Source organism: Podarcis raffonei, chromosome 3, assembly GCF_027172205.1.
Source record: "Podarcis raffonei isolate rPodRaf1 chromosome 3, rPodRaf1.pri, whole genome shotgun sequence".
Taxonomy (NCBI): Eukaryota; Metazoa; Chordata; class Lepidosauria; order Squamata; family Lacertidae; genus Podarcis; species Podarcis raffonei.
In genome coordinates this window covers 23,779,109-23,803,673 of record NC_070604.1, presented here as the reverse complement: position 1 = coordinate 23,803,673, position 24,565 = coordinate 23,779,109, and the positions used below count along the sequence as shown (strand labels likewise).

Below are 24,565 nucleotides of genomic sequence, written 5' to 3'. Positions count from 1 at the left end.
GTGTCTTCTGCTACTTATAAAAATATAGTTCCAGATTCAAAAATTGGGGGTGGGTAGCATTTCATTATCATGTAACAAATTGTTCAGCAGTGTTGTATTGTTTGCTAGTTTGGGGAGGGAGGGGTAGTGTTTATGTTTATTCATCACTGGCATTAGGATATAGGATTACTCTGTCTAGTGGCATTTGAGAATAGGAAATGCTATTCTCAGCATCTCGGAATGAATCAAGTAAGTAAGCCTGCTTTATTTATCTCTGGAGAACCTTGCAGCTAGTCAAGTTTCCATTTTTGGAAGATGAATGCATTAGGATCCCTAGCTGCTAAAGCTTTAGCCAGGGCCATGCGGCTTGTGGCATTTAATTAGATTTAATAAATATGCTACCACAATTTGGGGATTTTCAATCTTCTTGTGAAATATAGGAACAGATTTCCCATGACTGCCTGCCTGCTAATGTTAAGATACCTCTGAGAGCAGCATCCCCATTCCTGAATGAACACTCTAATCTGGCCTGCAAAGTCAATCATTTTATTTATTACCCAGTATTCCAGATTGACCCTATTACATGTTTGCTTTTCCACTAGGCTGATTTCTATTTTGTTTCATAGCACTAAAAGATGAATAATAATTACTACAGAAAATGCAATTTCTCTCTGATACCATCTAAGAAGACTAACTTGTCAACATTATGGTTTAGAATTAGACTGAGGATTAGGAGGGAGAGGTGCCCATAGCTAGCCTGATTGTATATTCTGTTCACAGCTAGTGAAATATTAGATTTCAAGCTTTGGATTTTGATATAATGGCCCTTCCTCCCCCCCTCCCCACAAACTAATGCCATTTTCTCTACATATTTCTTTTTGTCTCCAATAAACTGCCTTCCTTTTTGTGATGACTCACATTTCTTTATATTTCATACTTCACAAAAAGCAGGATGATTAGCTGTTACATGAATGAGCGGAACCTCTACAAAAAAAATCCTCAAAAAACAGTGTTGACATTTTATAATGTTAACTACCCTCACATTTTCAGTACAATTGGGTTTTAAAGGGAGTCATTTGCTCTCATTTCCATAATTATGCCATGCTGGCTTATTTCCTATAGCTCTCTGAAACATCCAGTGCTGGCCCAAGACATTAGCCCTTGCAAAGCCTATATGGTTTACTCTAGCAAGAATGAACTCACATTCTACCATTTCAGGGCCTTTGCACAAATGCAGTTTGTTTGCTTGTTCGTTTGTTGTACAGTGATACCTTGGTTTACAACCATAATCCGTTCCAGATCCGTCTGGTTGTAAACCAGAGCAGGTTGCAACCCAAGGCATGCTTTCGCCAATGGGGCCTCCCCCCCCCAAAAAAAATGTGTTGTAATATAAAAAAAAAGGGACACGCACTTCCGGGTTTGACGTGGCTGTAATCTAAAACGGTTTTAATCCAAAGTGGTTGCAAACAAAGGTACCACTGTATTTATTAAATTTATATTCTGCCCTCCCCCCCCAAAGGGCAGCAAACAACAAGCAATAAAACAATGAAAACTGCTTTGTATTAGTATTTGTATTTTTAAAAAAGTATCTGTCATCATTCAAAGAAGTTTTGTAGGTGTCCCAATAGGTTCCCCATTTAAATCAGGCAAATCTGTGATCAGTAGTTGCTGGACTACAATTCTCTTCATTGTATGATGGCTGGGGTTCATGGGATTTGAAATCTAACACCATTTGGAGGGTCACATGTTTTACGGTGCTTCTTTAAGAAGCAGTATGATAATCATTGCTTCTTCTTTAAAATATACATGGAAACACAAGGGTTGGAGCTTTGTGGCATTGCTAGTACTTCCTAGATATCCCACATGTTATCCTATGCCGTAATGGACAGATATTAAGAAAAATAAGGGATACATGTCATGTGACAAAGGTATTTGAGAGCAGAAGCAGTAAGGGAAGCAGTAAAGGAGTCTAGAAATGTTGTGAAATGCTGAAAAGCTGCGGAATCATTTAGCATGCTGAGTCACTGTGACTTATCTTGAGGATGACTCCTTGTATCTGCTTGCAGGCAGACTAGGTGTCTCAGTGTCTGTGACTCAGGATCTGTAGTGTGTCTGTGTGAGGTGGAGCCTGTGATCTGTGAAGCCTGTTCTCAATGGAAACTCTGTATGCTCTGAAGCTAGTTTAATCTTCTGTTCATTATGCTGTTATTTGCAAACAAGTTTAATTTTAGCTCAGTGAAGCTTTTATTCCTTTACTGAAGAAGACTCTGCATTATTAATTTACGTTGCGCGTCAGTACATCCAGTTTGGACTTGTGTGGGACTTCTACAGGGCTTCTACTGCTAAAAAGCAACTGAATGGGAGAAGGCCTATTACTCTGTATCTTGTATTTTACTACCAAATAGTGAGGAGCTGGGATGTAGCCACTCTAGGCAATAAAGGTCATCCATATTGCCAGGGCCTGTGGTGGAAGCATAAGCATGCCATCAATGCAAGCGTGTAGACTGAGCCCAGTTGTGAAGTGTGTGGAGTCCAAAAACCCATACTTTGTCACTTAGCAGCAAATGGTGTTGTACATAGAATGCAGCCATACAAAAGCCCTATTTGCTTATCCAGTGGTTTATTCCCCCCCCCCCCAGCTGCTTTTAGCTGAAATCAAGAATATTTCTTCTCCAAAGTAGTCTGAATCAAATCAGTCACACTACATTCCACCCAAAAGGTGTGTTTCTTGTGGACTTGGTCTGTCGTACTCATCTATTTAAAGTTTAGTTGTCAAAATTAAAGAGTGGCTTGACTGAATTTTGGTGTGACTGTTGTGGAACAAAAGTGACTCAAGGAATTCAACCTGTTCAGTATAATGATGCTTTTATCCAACAAATCATCTTTCAGTTTGTTTAAGGAAGCCTCTGTTAGTGCGAACTAAAATCTCTGTAGTTTCTAGGTGATGTTTCTCAGACTACACTTCTTTTCTCCTGTCTGTGCAGCTGTTCCACGAACCAGTGATACACAATGCAGCTCCGTGCCAGAGCCAAGATACGGTAGGAGGATTGGCTCTGAATTCTCAGCTGGTTCCGTGGTTCGCTTTGAATGTAGTCCTGGCTATCTTCTGCAAGGCTCCAAAGCCATCCGCTGCCAGTCTGTGCCCAATGCTTTAGCTCAGTGGAACGACACAGTGCCAAGCTGTGTGGGTAAGGCATTATTATATTTAGGTCATCCGTTTCTAAATCAGAATTCAAGAACACTACTTGTTTCATCAAGTAGTATTTAACACTTAAATTCTCTCTCCATTGATTAATACTGGTCGTGTCCAATTTAAAAGAGCAATTTGTCATTTCAAAAGTAATTGAGTACCAGCTGGTTGGTAGGCAGTATAGTGTTTCACATAATAACCTATTAGATTAACAAGGTTGATGCATGTTTTGCTGAATATTTATTATCAGTGTGACTGCCTCTAAAATCATAAGTATAATATGGAGCATAATGTCAATGTCTAGAAATCACCCTTCTGTTAATTAATTGATTTTCCCCCCCATGAAACATCCTTTATAGCAGATTTATAACTGATACAATTAGAAGTCTACTGTTACAATGTCATATTTTAGAATAACAAGATCCAAAATAAATTCATCCAAACAATGCACTTAACAATGTGTTTTGTCAGTGAAATTCGCTAATGGAATTGTGTTTACTGTTTTGAATTCTTTTGCATGTATTAAGTGTCCCCCCCCCTTTTTTTACTCTCAAGACTTGTGCATTACAATTATTAATAATACTGACAGGGACAGTGTGACTTTAGAGAGAATAAAATAAGATCATAGTGATTTGAATCATAATAGCTAATATAATTTTACCTGAGTACATTCAGCTTCTAGTATATTGTCATGGGGCAGAAGAAAGTTCTGTTTTCCACCTTGGACATAAATAATTCCAACATCACAGAGTTTCATCTTTATTTTTATTGAAATTCTCTTTAATCTGGATGTTAAGAAGCATTCATCCTCTCTCTGCTTCATATCCAATATAAATATAATTAAAATTAATATATTAATGTTGCATGGGCAGGCCTGGCAAGCAACCACAGTCCGTCCTGTCTTGCCTGATCTGGGGCAGGTAGCTGCAGGGTAGCTTCAAACCTACCTCTCTTCTGTGGCACAGACCCTATTTCTCTGCAAGCTTCAAAGAAGGGTTTTGTTTTATTTTTCTCTCTTTCTTTTTGTCTGTCTACCTCTCTTACTCTGAAGACTCTGTGGCTGTTTTCCTGCCCCATTCTCTACAACCTTCCTCTGTGGCGCTTTTTCCTACTCCAGTCTCACAATGAATTTTGTGGGGAAATTGGACTGGAATAAGAAAAAGGAAGAAATTCTGGCATAAAGTCACCTGAATTTAAAATATCATTTCCATGGTTTGGCAGTCATGGTCACTATTAGAGAAAATTTAATTGAATGTTCACATTTCTATGCATACATATATTTATAGATACTTCCTTTGAATGTGAAAGTGTGTCTTACTTTGGTTGAAACGAGGTCTTATTTCTATTGTTAGTGTTACTTTGCTGTTCCCTGAGCATGACTTTACCTTTGTCGTTATCTCTAATTCAATTTTCAGTGCCATGCAGTCGAAATTTCACTGAACGGAGGGGTACTATATTGTCTCCAGGCTATCCCGAACCTTATGGTAACAGCTTGAATTGTGTGTGGAAAATCATAGTGACTGAGGGATCAGGTATTCAGGCAAGTCCATATTTTGCCCACAGTGGAATATGAACTACTTCATAATAGTAGAAATGAATTGATTGTTGATCACTCCTCTTCCCAAACCCTAGCCAAATCTAAAGAAAAACATCAGCTTGCTTACATGTATTTATTTATTTATGGCATGTATATGCCATCCAATCAATTATTTTCCTAGAGTGGTGTAAAACAGTAAATTACAGTTAAAAACAATCAATACAAAAATGTAAAGGAAAACAAATCACACAAGTGTAGCAGCACAAACAGCATCATGAAAGCATTATGAGGCAGCATAAAACCAATAAGTCTATGATGTAGATATCTTAAGTCTGGACAAGTATATAGATCTCTATGTTCCCAGAGTTTCAGAGTATCTTTGGCTCAGAGCCAGTCCAAGAAATTTTGCTGTCCATGGCAAAGGGCAAGGTGCCACCAGTTAATTCCATGAGCAGAGGCTGACTTTCAACACTGGCAATGGAATAACATCCTCCACTGTGCCTGGGGATGGCTGGCTGCTTCAAAGAGCGCATGATAGGCTGTGTAGCATGCAAGTCTCTGATCTCCAGTAGAAGGGAATAGGTAGGAAGCTTAAGAGGAATGCCACTGCTGCCTCACCTCAGCACCCGCTGCCTGAGGGCAGCATCTTTTTCACTTTGTCTAATGGTAAGTCTGGCCTGGTCAAGTAACACACCCTCTCATTTCACCCCACATGGCGCAATGAAGCTAAAATCACTCCTGTCTACCCCACTTATTATGCTTAAAAGAACCAGTTGCAGAATCAGGATCGATGTTGCAGGGCATTGGGCTAGATGACCATCGGGGTCCCTTCCAACTTTACAGTTCTCTGATTCCTTCTTCCTTTTATCAAAGCATTTTTTAATACATAGTTAAATAAAGCAATATCACCATCTGCTGACAGCTAGAGAAACAACTAACGAGGGCATCCAAGTGCATTCAGTTAATTTAACACCATAAATATGATGGAAATAAAATCCAGCTGTGGGGTACTGATTAGAAGTGGATATCAGCTATGTGTGGAGGCCAAAAAACGAGGCAGATGGAAGTGCCAATATCCCCTCACCCTCAAGTCAGATCAGGGCCTCCCAAAAGTCTTGTATTGTTCTGTTTTTTATTATTACTTATTTAAGACGGGACATACACTTGAACAACACAAAAGAAAGAAAGAGAAAATTGAATTAAAATCAAAATTAAGCATGTTCTGTTTTTAATTCATTTTTCTATTCAGAATAACTCCAGGTTTTTGTATATCTCTGTTTCTCTAGGGAAGTTGGCTTTGCAAGAAGTGAGGTTGTCCCACATGTTGTCAGTAGAGCACCAAAGAGCTCTGGACTGGGTTTTTGTTGTTGTTAAAACCCAGAAGTACAGGATTTTATTTTTATTTTTTAAACCCTCGAAGTCATAAAAACCCCAGAGCTGTTCAGCACTTCACTGGCAATGTTCTGGACAGCCTCATATTGTAAAGCCTCTTGGAGACCTGTAAAACTTATATTGGAAGCATAAAGTCTATCTCAGAGGATACAAACAAACTCTGGAAAGGTTTTAAAAATGTACCAACAAGAATAAATACCACTCAGCCAGCTCTTAATTTGTTTAAAATCAGAAACACCCCTTTCACACATAGAAAATTATAGAGAAAAGTGAATCCATTCTACTTATGCCTGGACTCATTTGTCTGCAGTTAATCTACTCCAAAAGTAGTGTTGTCATATTTCCCAAAATGAAAATCTCCTTTTTTTTGTTTTTTGGGGGGAGCGAAGCTGATGAGCTTTTTAGGGACATCTCCCCACAAAATGTTTTTTGGGGGAACATCTCAGATACAGTCAAGATTTTTAAAAAAATGTTCATATAATGATGCAAGGCAAATCTTGAGGCCCATGTACACCCCTAGTATTTATAGATCCATTGATTGCAAGCATTCATCATGTCTTTGCAGACATTTCAGTGTTATGACAACTGCTACTTAGTGTAAAAACCGGTGGTAAAGTTTGTGACTGATTTGAGTTCTGCAACAGGTTCTTCCACAACTAAATCCAACCTCTTGTCCTGCAAAAACAAAACAAAAAAAGACATCAAAATCACAGTCTTTATTTTCATTAGGTTTTCTCCCTTTAACCAAAATAACCCCTTTTCTAAATACAAATTTCACTGCCCCCACAGGCTGCCTTGATCAATTGGGAAAATTCCACATCTATTAGCACATTCCTTTGTATGTGCAGCCTTTTCACTTCCATTGCAATGAATGAACTACCCCCAAAGAATTCTGTATCTGCACTGGCAGGGGTCTGGAGTGGAGTGGTTGTGTATAATTCTGCCTTGCAAACATGACTTCCTTGGGATATTGATAATACCTACCTGTACTGCTGCTTCTGTATATCTTGCCATTTTTTTTTAGTCTTCCTCATTTTCTGTCTTTAAATGCCTTTCTTCCTTTGTAATCATCTGTCATCTGCCGCTCACTTGAATCCAAGCTATTCAGTTTTGTAATGTGCCTTTTTCTGCACTGTGGAAGGTTCTATGTTTGAATATTCCTTCAAATTGAAAATATCCTCATGCTTACAAAAGTAGCAGAAAAGGGATGAGGCTTCTAGACTAGCTCATATTTTAACATCTAGATTTATAGGTGCAGGGCTTCTAAATTGGGTAACATCCATATATTTTATCCACCATCTGAAGTCTGGTACACGTAATCCTGTGCATGTGCTGCAATGCAGCTCTGCTCTGATAGAGAGCACTATCCTAACCCTTCCACGTTGATGACTGGGCACATAGGATGGCACTTCTGTGCCTCTCTGCTGGCCTCTGCAAGCAGAGAAGAGCACTGCCAATGAAAGGAGGAAACCCTACCTAGATGGGTGGAAAACTATCACTAGTGGTTCTCCTGTTGGCAAGAGTAAGCAGGAAGCACTGAAATGGAGCACTTCGAGGGTGAGGTGAAAGCTTTGGTAACATCATATCCAAAGCCTGGACGATGCCCCAGGCCCTTCAGCTATGGTTGCCTGGAACTGGCATAGCAAATGCAATAAAGAACTATTTTCACCATTCGCCAGCACAAGCCACCAGGTCTTAGGTCTCAGCAGTAGATTTGCCACTCCCATTCCTTCTAGACCCCACTGAAGATTGGTCTGTCATTTTTTGGAAACGTGACACTTCAGCAATGAATGCCTTGTTATTCCATGATCAGTTGCTGCTCTTTGATGTCATTTTGTAGTTACAAAAGTGCACAATATTGTGAGGTCAAAATGTGTGTTTAGCTTATGCAGCTACGTTTTGCTGTCAATCTCATTGCTGCTTTTTTTTTGGGGGGGGGGTCTTTGATGTCAGAACTTCTGAAAAGATATGTAACTATACTGTTTAATGAACACCCGGTGGTGATTCTTTCACAGATCCAGGTCATAAGCTTTGCCACTGAGCATAACTGGGACTCTCTTGAGATCTATGACGGTGGTGACTTGACAGCACCAAGGCTTGGGAGTTTTTCAGGTATGTAGAGGTCTACATTGTGGTCTTATAATGGCCAAACCATAGGGATGGTGAAGAAATTTGGATAGGTTCGTATTTTTATTTGGACCTCCTAATTCACGGTGTGGTGTAGTGGTTAGGAGTTGTACACTTGTAATCTGGTGAACCAGGTTCGCGTCTCCGCTCCTCCACATGCAGCTGCTGGGTGACCTTGGGCTAGTCACACTTCTCTGAAGTCTCTCAGCCCCACTCACCTCACAGAGTGTTTTTTGTGGGGGAGGAAGGGAAAGGAGAATGTCAGCCGCTTTGAGAATGCTTCGGGTAGTGATAAAGCAGGATATCAAATCCAAACTACTACTACTACTACTACTACTACTCCTCCTCTTCTTCTTCTTCTTCTTCTTCTTCTTCTTCTTCTTCTTCTTCTTCTTCTTCTTCACACTCCTGAAAAACAATATGCCAGTTGAAATGCAGTTTTCCTTCAAAGTTCACACTTGCCTGAAAGTTGCAGGTCAATTCTCCAGCCATTATTACATCTTGCGAGCTTATATGCTTGCACAGATGGAACATTTGTGTGTGAAAATCCCCAGGAGCTACCCAAATAAATAATTGTACACATGACATGGAATATAGTTTTAGGTTATTGGCATAATTTTGGCCACAACTTTATTGATTACAGATAGTGAGTGGTTTGTTTAGGCATTGGTTCGACTAGGCTGCTCCTGACCTCAGCAGGATGCAGTACTGACGACTGGGCCCCACCATACCATCAGTGCCGGTAAATACCATGGGGGAGCATTGGTACAGGCACATGACTCAAGCTCACCTCAAAATGCTCCCAGGGACTCTTGTGAGGTCCTACCCCCCGAAAGAGGTCAACAAAAGCATGGGGAGTCCCTGGATTCCTCTAACGGAATACCTGTTGCACATTGGTTCTCTGACCTCCCCTCCACACCACCATTTTAACCAATGCCTAACCGCCAAAGCTTACAAAATTGTGACGATTTGCAATGCGGCAAGCGAAACCCAAGTGGCATCAGCCAAATGGGAAAATTCCTACTGGGCCCCTGCCCCAAAAGCAGACGACCCACGAAGGCATAGCAAGGTCACAGCAAGACTCTAAATATAGGGAAGGGTGGGCGGGTGTGTTACGAAAAAGGAGCAATGCAGAAGCAAGCACCAGGTGGCTGGAATGGTAAACAGGATGTGGATGCTATTGGATTATACCGTGGGAACCAGGGACAGTTTGTAAAGTGCTCTGAGAGCCGGATGTTACCTCAGAGCAGCACATGACCCTGTACTGGAAGTACATGGGAGGAGTTTATTCTCACTCTGCAGCTGGGAATCAAAGTGTACAGACATGTTTCTCTGTACTGCTGAAAGACAGAAATAAAGACATGTAAATATATTTCTGTCTGTCTCTTTCCCCCTCCCTGGGGGAGGAGTGGTGTGTTCTCTTCACGTTGAGGAGAATCGCCGATTGGAGACCTCCTTTGATCTTGCCGGGAGTCGCAGACAGGAGGTCAAAAGGATTCAAGCCAGGCACCTGGAGGGTGGCCAAATTCCTCTGGACTAAGAGCTAAGCTGGAGGCTCTGACTTTTGGCTTGAATTACGACAACTGGTAGCAGACCGATGGTTATCTGATCTATGAGAATCTGCATGAGAGGTGAGAGGTCGATGAATCGTTGCCATCCTCTGCACCTAAGGAGATAAAGAAATGCGTCTGCCTGCAGCCAGAGGCTAAACAGAACAGACAGCGGGACACCGAGAGGAGTGTATTCCAAGGCAACGGAGCCAGAAAAGGTATGCTGCATTTTGGGCTAGAGAAAATGAACGCAGAAAGATTAATTTCTGGTTCACAAGAGCTGCGTTTGAAAAACAAGCTCTGAAGGCAAGCTTGCATACCAGGAATTCCTGTGGTGAGATAAGGAGTTCCGTCCTGAGCAGGTTGCTAGGCAACGTCTGCCAGTTACTGAATGGCCTAAAAAGAGCCTGGGAAATCGAAAGTGTATCTGCGCAGCTGTGCAAGGGTTTTGAAAAAAACAGCCCGAAGGTTTGCCTGCCAGTGAAGCAGTAAACAAAGACTTTTGGAGTTTACTGGCTTGAAAAGTGAAAGCTGGCTTGAGATTGACTGTAAAGCTGACCCTTGGATTCAGCATGGATTCCAAGAAGGCGGGAGGTTTGCCCTATCCCCCTCCCCTCACTAATGACAATTATTCATCTTGGTCTATAAAGATGAAGGCCCTGCTGCAGAATCAGAGGGTCTTTGACGTGATTGAGAACCCCATCCCAGCAGCACCAACCCGAGGTTGGGAGTCACAGAATCTGAAAGCCAGGACGGCTATAATTCTGTGTGTGTCAGATGACCAATTGGTGCATATTCAGGGTTTGGAATATGCACGGGAAATTTGGGAGATGCTACGAAGAACACATCAGAGGGATGCTGGTTCTTCAGCGTTGCTGTATTTTGAGAAGCTGACCAATCTGAGGCTTGCGCCTGATGGAGATGTTCAAGCGCACCTGACGGAGATGAAATATCTGCGCCAGCAGATGGTGGAACGCAATTTCCGTCTGCAGGAGGAAGTGTTTTGCTTCATGATGATCAACAGCTTAAATCGGACTTACAAAACGGTTGCCAGTCAGCTTGGTTCCCTCCCGGCTCAAGATTTGACCGCGGAGAGGGTGTGTGCCGTAGTTCTGAATGAACAGGACAGACTTGCTGCACTGGAAGTAAAGGACAGGGGGAGGGAGGAACGGAGTTCTTATTCCCCCGCAGATGAAGCTACTGGAGAAAAAGCTCTAGCTTTGAACGCTGTCCGATGCTACAATTGTGGACAGGCTGGGCATCTTCAGCGGAACTGCAAGAAGCCACGTCAGCCTAAAGGAGCGAAGGGCCGCTCAGCAAAGCCTGAGGCGTCAGGCAAAGGTCACACCAAGACTTCGGTGAAACCTGGAAAAGCTTTGATGGCGACAGGAACCACGCCAGACGTTGGGAACTCGTTTGTTATTGACACGGGCGCGACAGTTCATATGTCTCCACACAAAGAACTCTTTTCATCGTTTAAGAAGCAAAGCTTCGCTGTGAAACAGGCCAACGGTCAGGAGCTGGAAGCGGCCAGCGTGGGGACTGTCTATCTTAAGAGTCTGGACTTGACAATAAACAATGTTTACTTGGTTCCTGAATTGAAGTTCAATCTGCTGAGTGTTTCGCAGATTGCAAAGAGAGGACTGAAACTGTCCTACGATGCTGAGAGCTGCAAGATCTACAAAGATGGAGAGTTATTTCTTTCAGCCAGGGAGAAGGATGGACTTTATTTGTTGACTTTTGCACAAAGTGATTACATGAAATGTAATTCATCTGTGTCTAACCTAGTTTCTCTTGCAGGTGTGAGCAAGAAGGTGACCGGAGTCAACAGAGCATTTCAGCGGGTGTATGCTGATGTGATTGGTCCTCTAGAACCATCTAGAGGCAATGCAAGATATTATCTTGTGTGTGTGGATCATTTCTCTAACTATGTCTGGGTTTATGTGTTGAGAAAGCCAAAGGAAGCCTTGGAGAGGTTTCAGGAGTTTTGTGACAAAGTTAAGAGTATGCATAATGCTAACATTGATTGTCTATTCACAGATGAGAAGCAGATTTTTCTTTTACAGGATTTCCAAAGGTTCCTGCAGAAGAAGGGAATAAGACACAAGGTTTCTGTTTCAGCGGAAGCGTGGAACAGGGGTGTCTGTGTACGGGTGAACAAAGAATTGCAAAAGGGGATGGAAGCGCAATTGCTAAGTTCACATCTGCCACATGAGTACTGGGCCGAGTCTCTAATGTCGTTCTGTTATACGAAAGTGAGAAAGGTTTCAAAAGAGTTGGGAAGTTCTCCTTTTGAGAAACTGTTCCACAGAAAACCTTCTGTTGCCCATTTCAAGGTTTTTGGGTCTCATGTCAGAACAGAAGCTCCAGGTGGAGTAAAGAATGCCAGAGGCATTTTTGTGGGGTATGAAAAGGGTCTCTACAGAGTAATTTTGTCTGAATCTGGTCAGGTGATTCTCACAAAATTTCTAGAGAGTGCTCCTGAACAGGAGAGAGTGATAGTACACACATTTCCCACTGAGGACGATTCAGATGATGATGATTTCACTGATTTCAGCTGTACAGAAAGTGATGACACTGATAGCTCGGAGAGCTCAGTTGTCACAGTCATTGAGAGGAAGTCTCACACAATGGATAGGCCTTCACAGCTGAAGGATGAACCACTGTTTACCATTGGAACTAGTTCTCCAAAGAGTCCTGAGACTGGACCAGTGAGCAGAGAGGATCAGCACCTCATACGTAGGTCTGAGAGAGTTACAAAGGGTGAACCACCCAAGAGGTACTCAAAAGAGTTTGCTAACTTAGCTGTTGCATGTGTTGCTGTTGTAAACAACCGAGGACAGGTTGGAGCTGTGTCTAAGTCAGAGACAAAGACACAACAGAGAGTTGCTAGCCAAGGTAATGCAGATGCACTCATTCCTTGGAAACCAGACAACCAGAGAGGTACACTGGGGAAACCAGTGGCGGGGAGTTCCAAGGGTGGAACTGAAACAACAGGGGAGTGTTATGTGTATAACAACTGTTTGTTTTCTTCTCTGGATCATGCTTTGCTTGCTGCAACACGCATTGATTCTTTTGGGGGAGGATGTTACGAAAAAGGAGCAATGCAGAAGCAAGCACCAGGTGGCTGGAATGGTAAACAGGATGTGGATGCTATTGGATTATACCGTGGGAACCAGGGACAGTTTGTAAAGTGCTCTGAGAGCCGGATGTTACCTCAGAGCAGCACATGACCCTGTACTGGAAGTACATGGGAGGAGTTTATTCTCACTCTGCAGCTGGGAATCAAAGTGTACAGACATGTTTCTCTGTACTGCTGAAAGACAGAAATAAAGACATGTAAATATATTTCTGTCTGTCTCTTTCCCCCTCCCTGGGGGAGGAGTGGTGTGTTCTCTTCACGTTGAGGAGAATCGCCGATTGGAGACCTCCTTTGATCTTGCCGGGAGTCGCAGACAGGAGGTCAAAAGGATTCAAGCCAGGCACCTGGAGGGTGGCCAAATTCCTCTGGACTAAGAGCTAAGCTGGAGGCTCTGACTTTTGGCTTGAATTACGACAGGGTGATCCAGTGCATGAAGCGAAAAGAGGAAGCTCAACGCAACATGCAGCAATATATAAAGATCCCTCGTTATTACACAACATACCCATTGGCCAGATTAGCCCAACAACCAAGGGACCACCAATCGGGTTGTTGTGGCTATCCAATTGCTCCCACCCACACAACAGTGAGGTCAGTTCTGATGATCTCACCGCAGCACATGCCCTTTGTGAGGAGGACCCGATTTACAGTATAATAATGTGACGTTGAACCTCACCCTATATGTTTTATTCTTCTTTATATGTTCTGCTTCTTTAAAAGTTCCTGTGTTGCATAGATCTTGTGATAAATGACAGTGTTCATAACCTGTCCCATATTTCTGGCAGGTACTACAGTACCAGCATTGTTGAACAGCACCTCCAATCAACTTTACTTGCACTTCCACTCTGATATTAGCGTGGCAGCTGCTGGTTTTCACCTCGAATACAAAAGTAAGTTTTAATTTTATTATTATTTTGATTGGCATTGTGCCTCTTGTTTGTGTTTGCTAGGTATCATTCATATCATCACACTGTTGCACGCCACCCAAAGCGGTGCAAAATTCCAGGGGTTCCAGGTGCTTATCCAGAGTTCGGTTTCCTTTGGAATGAGGGTCAGTGGAGACTATGGTGTCTTTATGAGATATGGTTTATACACACACACACACACACACACACACACACAATCATATTTGATGGAGGGCTCACAGCATTAACCCCCCCCCCGGGGTCTTCCTTCTTCCATAGCCACAGCCTTGGATTGCAGCAGAAATCAGGCATAGCTCTGTCTCCCAGCTGTCCGGCCTTCAGCCTTCTCCCACAACTCAGCTCTGGTCTTTGTCTTTCTAACTGCCAGGCAGTTGAGGGAAGGGAGGCATCCATTGGCTGTCTGGCACAGAGCCTCTTCCTTTGTTACCTTTATGGCCCATACTTAGAGGGCCATTACCTCACCAGGAAGCTAGCGTGGATCTAGGAATTAGAATGGGACTCAGGCATAGAGCCCACCCTCTAAACTCATAACAGCATTTTTCCCCCTACATAAATCCAGAACTGTCTTCACTGTGTTGCCTTTCCCCTGATACTTTTTTATGTTAATAATGTCCAGTTTTATGGCGTGGATAAAAGGTTGTTTTATGCTTTTATTCTATACATTTGTCAATATGTGCTCATGTGTGTGTGATCTCTGTAGTTGATATAATGACAGAGTATCGTACCAACTGCATGCTTCGTGGAATGGTTTTGTCTGTCCTAGCCTTTCAGTCATGGAATGTTGTGTACAGCACACAGGCTGCTCTGGCAGGGTGTACAGTTGTTGCAAAGTCTTTGAGATTTGCTGTTTTATAATTATGCATGTTGATAGTGATGTTCATGTTGAAAAAAAACAGCAGGGTCAGTTAGACTTCACATGCCATTGTAGTTTCCATTGCGGGGTATTGTTAACCCCAATGGCTTATATAGAACTGGCATCCCCAAACTCGGCCCTCCCGATGATTGGGACTACAACTCCCATCATCCCTAGCTAACGGGACCAGTGGTCAGGGATGATGGGAATGGTAGTCCCAAAACATCTGGAGAGCCGAGTTTGTTTAACCAGAAAAGGGAATAATAATAATAATAATAATAATAATAATAATAATAATTATTATTATTATTTATTTATTTATACCCCATCCTCCCCAGCCAGAGCTGGGCTCAGGGCAGCTAACACCAATAAAATTACAGTAAAAACATAATAGGAAAAAACAAAAAAAAAAAAATACAGGTTAAAATGCAATTTAAAATGCAGCCTCATTTTAAAAGTAGCCCAGTACTTATCAGTAAAGGTGTGATCATTATTATTTTTATTATAACTTGCAGACAGTATGCTTAATAACTTTCATCCTAATTTTTTTTGGCTTTCTTGGTGTACATTTAGCCCCCATGCCAGATTGCTAAAGTCAGGGGTCCCCCCCCCAATCAGCAGGAGGGCACATAGTATTGTGCAAGACAGCTTACAATATATTTAAAAAGAATAAAAAATAAGCATAAATGTTACAACATGAACAGGGATCACTAAATACTTGAAAGCACAGTTGGGATGCTAATTATTCTTGCTGGTTCTCTTTCTTCACATAAGCATGGAGAATGACATCGTTTTCTGCTGCATCATGTGCTTGGATCAGGAATATATTGTATTTTATGTCAAAAAGGTTAGCACTATGTTTTCGCTTGGTAAATTACAGTACCATCCTAATCATGTCTACTCAGAGGTAAGCCCTACTGAATTAAGTGGGGCATACCTCCAGGTAAATTGGATTAGGATTGTAGCCTAAATAAAAGTAAAGTGTGACACAGCCCTCCAGTTCTATATCATTTGGACAAGGATTTGGAAATGAAGCCATGGAATTCCTGCTAGGATACCAGGAAGTTGTTAATTGAGATTTGATCACTGGGGAACATTTTGCACACTCTCATTTACATAGTGGCACTCATGTCCTTTTCAAACTTTTTAAAACTACTGATGCAAAATAGTGGTGTCCTCCGTGCGTAGCTATATACATCAGTGAGTCATTCATATTAGCTAGAAGTAAGCGTTACAAAGGTGACTCTTAAATTTTAAGCATGAATATAGATATTAATTATTAGTCTGATAAATAGCTTGACAAAGATTAGATTCACCAAACATCTTTACGTTTGCCTATGCAAACATTCTATTACCATGTAGAAGGGCAATAACAATTTTCTGTGAGACTAGGGCTTATTAGAGTATGTAGATGAAAGCACCAAATAGTCCCTTAATGTTGATATTCATCTCCTTTTAATGAGCAGTCCCAAACAAGCAAGTATACCGATAAGCATCAATAGTAATACTTATAATTGGGGTAATCACTTTTCTAAAATGTTAATGTGTGCAAATTTTTGGAAAGGCCAGATTTCCAGCTGATGATAAATATTCAGGACCAGCAATCAGCCACAGGGTATCTTTATTCTGTGGTTCAATTTCCCTATTTATTTCCACTATTTGTATGCAAAGCTTCCTGTAATTTATATGAAAAAGAGGTAATTTATTGATGATGCCAAATGAGTTTCTGAAGCTTATTTATACAGAATGTGTTTTGAAAGGCTGCTGGTTTATAACACCTGCAGATGTTACGTCCTGGGCAGGATTCTGATATCAGTAACTTGACTATTGCTCTTACCTGCTATCCGCAAGGTTAGATCAAACCTTCTGACTTTGTGTAACAGTGGTCCATTCCAGTTGAAACATTAAGCCATAGTTTAGTGCTACGTGAAAGTGCAGAACCTAGACTTCTGCTCTAGGGCATTGGAATTTGCTACCACCAGTCTTAAAAAGGAGATTAGACAAGCTCATGGCTATCAATAACTACTCGTAATGATCACTGTATGCTACCTCCATGATCTGAGCTAGCATGCCACTGAATACCAGTTTCTGGGGAACAATAGAGGAAGAGGACTGCTACCTTTGTGTTCCACTTTTGGGCTTTCTTGGGCATCTGGTTGGGCATTATGGAAAACAGGATGTTGGATCAGATAAGCCTTTGATATGATCCAGCAGGGCTTTTCTTACATGTTTTCCTTTACCTCTTCTCCTGTGGGACTGCAAGGAAAAATCAGAAGCATCCACATGCTGTTTTAAACTATTCATGGTTTGAGCTTGCCTGTTGCGCTGAAACAGGTAACAGGGGGACAGGGAGATGGGCTGCTTTTCAGAATTTGGAAGGAAGTCTAATTTAACGCAATGGTCAATGGTTCTACTTCTGCTTCTATGTTCAAAAGGAAAGAGCCTTAGCTAGAGTCCAAAATGGTGGTGATAGCTTTGCCATGAATCATGGCTAAAGGGTCATGTCTTAAATTAATCTGAAATATAATAAGCCTTGTTTTTCAGCACATTACACAACCAGTTTAGGATCAGACATGAGGTGATAAATATTATTATTATTTAGAGAAAAAAGGGTTTCACTAAGTAAATACGAAACCAAATAAGTTAGGTTTGTGATGTGCATGTCATATTCATTTCTGTGATTAGAAGGAAACACTGAAGATTAGTTTAGCATATTCTTTCTTAGTTTTGATGTGAATGTTTTTCTATGCTCCCACTCTTTGTGCAACAATTGATTCACTGATGAAATGTTATCAGACGTACTTCCCTCGCCCACCGTTCTGAATTGCTGCAATGAAAATGAATGGCAATAAATCACCATATCTTATGAACATAACCTGGACAAGTACTGATTTAATAAAAATCTTGATTTTGTCTCTTGATTTGACCAGCAATTTTAATGTGCCAGTCCCAAGCAAGTTTACTTGAAAATCAGCTCACTGAAATCAATGGCACTCACATCTTCTTAAAATGCTAAGTGTCAGGGCGCTTGACTGCACTGCCTGGTTTTATTGTTTTGTTTTTTTGTTTGCAGAAAAATACTTCGCTTTCAGATAGATCTAGCAATACAAACAAACATCCCTCTAGAACTTAATAGCTTTTTAGCATCTCCGTGTTAGTGAAATAATTGCAGTGTGGGTAGCTTATAATTATATAATTGAGCAGCTAGCTACACAGAAAGTTGTGCAGAATACACAGCCACTGCAGGCTCCTTTGACTGCTGCTAATGCTCTTGTGTGTGTTGAACAAAATAAGTTTTTCTGTGGATCAAGATGGAAGAAGAAATAGCATCAAAGGGCCTTTGTGAAGCATTTGAACATATGAACAAATTCTGTCTACTTTTGTTATATTTGCAAGGGTTTTGTTTCTGTTTTTACCAGAAGATATTTATGTTGATATTTTCCCACTCCCTGTAGTAAGTGCAGTGGGGTGGTATTGTGTTTGGCTCTAAAAGAGCAAAAAAGGCACTTGTACACACCATGCATCTGCTTGGAGCAGGCATAGGCAAACTAGGCCCTCCAGATGTTTTGGGACTATAACTCCCATCATCCCTGACCACTGGTCCTGTTAGCTTGAGATGATGGGATTTGTAGTTCCAAAACATCAGGAGGGCCCAGTTTGCCTATGCCTGGCTTTGAGCAATCATATGCCATTAGTTGTGGTTTGGCCTCTTTCTTCTCAGTGGCTCATTCCGAGTTTTCTTCATGCCCACCTACCCTGGGTATGCAGTAAAGCACAGTATGGTTTCATAATTGGCTGAATTGTTTGTTGTTTAGGGAAGTTTTTAATGACTGATGTTTTAATGTATTTTTAATCTTTTGTTGGAAGCCACCCAGAGTGGCTGGGGAAACCCAGCCAGATGGGCGGGGTATAAATAATAAGTTGTTGTTGTTGTTGCTGTTGTTTTGCTCTTAACCCATACTGACAGGATTGTCACTTCCTGCCAATCTCCTACCTTGAAAAATACCTGTATGGTTTGATCCACAGTGTATCTCCTTTGTTGTAAAGTTAATGAAGCTGTGGGTCTAGAAGATCATTGCTAGGATTCCCACTTCTTTATTCTGAATGTGCAACTACCTCTTTCCATTCTTTATCTTATATTAAGATATTAGGTTGCTGCTTAAGAGATAGGTGCGTTTCAGTAGCATTTTAACAAAACCTATTTCAGATGCTTAAACCTTTTTCTTTCAAATGCAAAATGGTTTGTTGTATTTATTAAATACATGTACAGTCACCCCAAATCCAGCAAGAGTCACCCTTACACAAAGCACTGGAATATCCTGATGTTTCCCACTGTACAGCTGAAGGCTCTTACTCTGGCCTTCCTGTAAATTGAGCACACCCATATTTTGGGTAAGAAAAACAAAATACGAAATGGACATATGATATCAGTGAACAGATGGGGAAACTGTCTTTGAAGAAGAAGAGAATTGATAATAGCCTGATTTGCTAGGCATAGCAGTACAAGTCTTTTTATGTTTCAGATGAATGACTATGGCTTAGAGTTTGCCAAAGGCACACCTAGAATCTTTATTTACCCATAGTAAAGGCATACATTCTATGTGCATTGGTATTTTAATCAGATTGCACACCCCTAGCTACACTGTGACACCAGTTTTTAAGACCCACGGGTTTGTAATGTAAACACAGTGTGATGTTCATTGTCTCAAAATGGTGAGGGGGAAGAGGAAAGAATATTGCATTTTTGTTTTATGCAATAATTCAGTCTCGGATTGATTGCAATAATGATGCTGCCTTTAGTGCTAGTTTTGATTGACAGCTATTGTTTTATGGAAGAAATTAGCCATATCATCAGGTTATTTTCTGTGCTACAAGGAATCATTAGCTATAAAAAAAGCCCATTTAGATTAATGGAAGAATTAATTAAATTCTTGAGTCAAAAGAGCAACAAACTCTACAAGGAGTTCATTAAAGTTATTCTCAAATTTTCATCAGTCATAAAAACAAAATGATCTGATTGAGGAAACCAAGAATTCACACACAAAATGTGACTTTAAATCTAGCTTTCTAATACATTTCCAAAATTTTATCTGCTTTTAACTAGTTCAAAACAAGTAGTATAAGAATCTCTCAATTTCTAGCAAAAATTCATGTAGTACCTATACTGTAGTTGTTCCTGGCCTGTAAACAACTTTTACATGTACTTCAGCTGTACATGATTGTGCTACAAGTTGTATGTTAAGTGCTTTTTTATCTATCTGTTTCTTAAACAAGTTTCAATTTCAAGGACTAAATACTTAAGGAGTGCCAACTGCAGTATGGGTAAAATTGCATTCTGATGGCAATAAGACAGCATTATCTTTTTACTCCCTCCCTAGCTCCAAAGCAAGTTTGTTAACACGAGTGTCCCCAATCTGTTTTCATACTCCATACACATGCTGCATAACCAGTGCTTTTTTTTCTTAAAAACAACAATAACGTTTAGGGGTACTCTCATTTTCCTACTCATAATGAAATACTGGCCCTCAATGAGGCCAAACCTAGATTCACAAAATGTTTAGGGGTATGCGTACCCCTGCGCGCCCCCCAAAGTACTGTACGTAACTTATATCTATGTCCTGAATAAACTATGGCCACAAATAAGTTTTGTGTCCGGATTTTCATTTTTTTAAATATGGCCACCCTAGACAATGGTCTAGCATATCCACTGCCACACCTGCAGATGTGAAGAAGAAGAAGAAGAACTGTGTGTCATCACCATATTGCTGACAACATACTCCAAAGCTCCAGATGACCCCACTCAGCAGTTTCATATAGATGTTAAACAGCAGTTGGAGAGGGGGAGACTCGAATCCTGAGCAACCTCATATTGAATGCTCCATGGGGCAGCACACCCCCAAGCATCACCCTCTAGAAATGACTATCCAAGTAGGACCACAACTACCACAAAGTGGTGCCACCCACCCCTAACTTGGACAGCCGCTCCAGAAGGATAACTTGGTTGATGGTATTGAAAGCTGCTGAGAGGTCAAGGAGAATTAACAAGGACATATTTCCCCTGTCTCTTTCCCAACAGAGGTCATCATACGGGACAACCAAAGCAGTTTCTGTGCTAAAAGCAGGTCTAAACCCCAGTTGAAATGGACATGACAAAAATTTCTACATTAGGGCATGCTGTTGGAAACATGAACTTGTTATTCAGATTTTACTGGGTCAAGTTAACTCCCCAATCATTGGGATTCTTAACTTTGTGCTGCATTATGTATGGAAACGCATGCCAGGATTAGTGATGTAGACAATCATGACAGAAGAAGATATTTCCAGACTTCCGGGTTGGCGCCTCCGGTAATGGCGGAATTCCTCTGATCGGGAGGAATTTGCCCCGTGGGAATCTGGGTCTGGCCGCCACTGCGAAGGCGGAGACTCGTTAAAAATCACAGGCGGGTGAAGCCTGTGAGCGTGGGATTCGGCGGGCACCTTTTGCGCCTCCCCTACTCGCGGGGAAACCTGGTTTCGGGGATCCGGAGCGACATGGGGTGAGCAGCGTGGTGCTTCAAATCGACTGCTTCTTCCACGGAGCGAAGCCGCATAGCTGTTGCCGGAGAGCGCTGACTTTTTCCTGTGGACAATTTGATTTTAAAGTAACTACCCGTGAGTAGAGCTGAAGAAGGGGAATTGGATTTTTAAAAGTTTAAATTGGCATCGAAACGGGGAGGTTCAAAACAGGAAGTCCGCCTTCCCCTTTTGTAAATAGACTGAAGCAATGAGGCTGCAAGCTGAAGTCTTGGAAAGCCTACTGTAAAGGACTAAATTTCCATCGGTATAAAACATAAAACCCCCCTTGGAGGCAGGAGAAGAGGGGGGGAGTTTTGGACTGAGTATGCCTGCAGGAGAGAGCGAAGAGAGTCAAAATACCACCGCTCCGACCCGGGAAACGGGCTGTTAGCTGGACTGACATTGGAATGTTCATTGACAGTGATTAGAACGTTCATTGACAGCTAGCTAAGTAAGAGAAATACATTGTCTCTACTGTCTCCGTCTGCTCTTAAAAAGGAGTAAAAGTAACTGAAAATCAAAACTAACTTTATTGGTTGAACTGTGCTTAAAAGGGGACATTACGGATTATTATAATAGAAACTGTTTCCCCCTAGAGGAAGCTTTTGAAACTGTTACAAGTGTTGGGCTAGGAGAATTTCCAGCTGCAAGATAAAAAACTGTGTGACTCTGGGACTGACCTTGAATCTTTTAAGTATTATGGTGAATGGAAAGGGAAAAACGGACCAGTTAATTCCTGAAAAAACACTAAGGTCTGGGAAGACTTGGCAGCAACTTAGGAGAGCCTCAACATCAGGCTCCCCTGTTTCTTCTGCTGCTGCACCAGCACATTCTAAATCAAGAGGAATGTCAACAGAAGAGGCCTTAGCGGTGGCATTAAGTAAGATAAATGATTCATTGGAACAGCTTAACAAGAAAGTGGATGTGGCAACCACTAAAATTGATTTAAATACAGAAAGTATAAATAATCTGGGACAAAAGGTGAATACCAACACAGAAACCATTCAGAAATTGATACAGGAATCTACTTTGAAACGGCAGTCTGCGGAGGAAGCCAGGGAAAAAGCTGTTGCTGTGGAATGTAAAGTAACACAACTGGAGAGAGAGAGAGTCCCAGCCCTACAGAGGCAACTTGATGACCATAAGTTGACGCTTGCTGTGATGGAATTCAAAGAAAAACAGGCGAATCTAAGGAACAGAGCCTTACCTGAATTGGAGAAGGAAAGTTTGATAGACTTTCTCATGCAGGAACTTGCTAACTTTTGGGACTTGGATTTGGGTCGAGAAGAGCTTAGAATTGTGAGGGCCTTCAGACTTGGAAGAGGAGGGAAAAAAGAGAAGAATAGAATAAGAGATTGCTTCATCACCCTTCGAACCAAAGAAGAGAGAGACAGAATATTGGGTTGGCACTACCAGAAGAACTTAGAATTACAACAGTCAAGAGTGGAAATTTTTAAAGACGTCCTGAAATACCTCTTGGATCTTAGGCCCAACTATGGAGATTTGGTTGCCCTGCTGAGAAGGAATAAAATCATTTGTTGTCACCAATGGAAGCGAAGGCGCAGAAAAAGCTCAATATGGAGGCCAAATGGCCGAAATATTGGGGAATTCTGGAACAAGATGGATATATGGAACTGGCGGAAATGACTGGCAGAATCCGAGACCAGGGAGAAGAGTCGGTGGAAGAATACTGGAAAAAGTTTAAAGACTATTTACAGAAATATTGTAAAATTAATGAATGTTAGAAAAATGTTGGAATGAAGTTATATGGCTTTAGTAGAAATGTTATAAGGAACTAAGTACAAATAGATCATTTGTGTATTAAAGGGAAAATAAGGTTAGAATATGTTAAGATAATTACAGGACAGAAATCAGAAGAAGATGGAAAGGAATTGCTGAAACAATTAACTGAAGTGGAATACAAAAAGGGAGGTGTGAGGAGGTCGTTGAAACAAGTGAATGAAAGATAAGATATGGAAATTGTTTGTGTGTTTTAATTTGTTTTGTTTTGTTGGTTTAATGTCCTAGTGTTAGTGTTATGTAGTGTTTTTGTTTTTGTATTGTATTTTTTTGTTTAACTTTTTTTTCTTTTGTAGTGTTTAAATTGCTGGGAAAGTAATAAATATCATTTTTTTAAAAAAACAGAAGAAGATATTTCCAGCTCACAGTGGCAATCAAAGGAATCTATTAAAATCTCCTAGATCCTGTATGCAGGGAAGGAAGGTAGTAATAGCCTACCTCTGGCTTCTGTTATTGATACATTGATCTTCCTTTCTCCTTACCTGTTTGAGTATTCCTTTGAGAAAAAGTAATTGCCAACCATAGCAGTATTGACTGTCCCTGTTGGACAGCAAGAGGAAATCTTACCCGTCATTCTGATGTTGACTTTACAGAAAGGGAATTGTGCAAGTTCAGAACGCATTAAGGAGTGTTATCAAGGTGATTTTAAACACCCAAGTCTATATTTGCGGTTTTAGTCTTCTTTCTTCACACTGCCTCTTGAACTTCTTGCCACACCCTTGATTTGTTATCGCTGTCCCCCCACTGTCCTCATTGTCAATGGTGAGCTCCCATTGTTGTGCCCCAGCTTCTGCCAACCTAGCAGTTTGAAAGCATACCAGTGCAAGTAGATAAATAGGTACCACTGCAACATGAAGGTAAACAGTGTTTCTGTGTGCTCTGGAATCACGGTTTTTCGTGTGCCAGAAGCAGTTTAGTCATGCTGGCTACATGACCCGGAAAGCAGTCTGCGGACAAACGCCGGCTCCCTGGCGTGAAAAGTGAGATGAGCGCCACACCCCATTGGCACCTTTGACTGCACTTAACTGCCCAGGGGTCCTTTACCTTTTACATTTACTATAAGACTAGGTGCCAGCAGCAGCCAGGAGTGCATTCATCTGGGATATCTGCCACCCTCTTTTCCTGTGAAGCTACACTGGCCAACCATTGAAAGCCCTAGGCAATTCACTATTACATTATTCTAATGTACTGTAAGAGGGACTGTCTTTGAAGACAGTTCAGAAACATTAGTTGGTCCGGAACAGGAGTAGCCAATACTGTACAGGGCCCTTCAGATGTTCTTAGACTACATCTCCATCAATGTCCCCAGCCAACATAGCCAATGGTGAGGAATGTTGGAAGTTGTACACCAAAATCAAGGATGTTAGGACAGAACATATCACTGATATTGTACTGTCTACACTGGTTACTAGTTTGTTTCAAGGTTAAATTTAAAGTGCTTATTCTTACCATTAAACTTCTGAATAGAGGTAAGTGCCATCTGCTCCGTAGACTTAGAATTAAAATAATTTTGAGTT

The 24,565-nt window shown here is 41.3% G+C and overlaps 1 protein-coding gene across 2 annotated transcripts in view; it reads left to right on the top strand.

Annotated features, from left to right (window-relative positions):
• CSMD1 (CUB and Sushi multiple domains 1) overlaps positions 1-24,565 on the top strand; it is a 949,519-nt gene that overhangs the window by 821,494 nt on the left and 103,460 nt on the right. For both annotated transcript variants that reach the window (XM_053380819.1, XM_053380818.1), the window contains exons 34-37: positions 2,964-3,167; positions 4,585-4,709; positions 8,114-8,210; positions 13,700-13,804. In XM_053380819.1, coding sequence (XP_053236794.1) covers positions 2,964-3,167; positions 4,585-4,709; positions 8,114-8,210; positions 13,700-13,804 — 531 coding nt within the window. The remainder of the gene's footprint in view (positions 1-2,963; positions 3,168-4,584; positions 4,710-8,113; positions 8,211-13,699; positions 13,805-24,565) is intronic.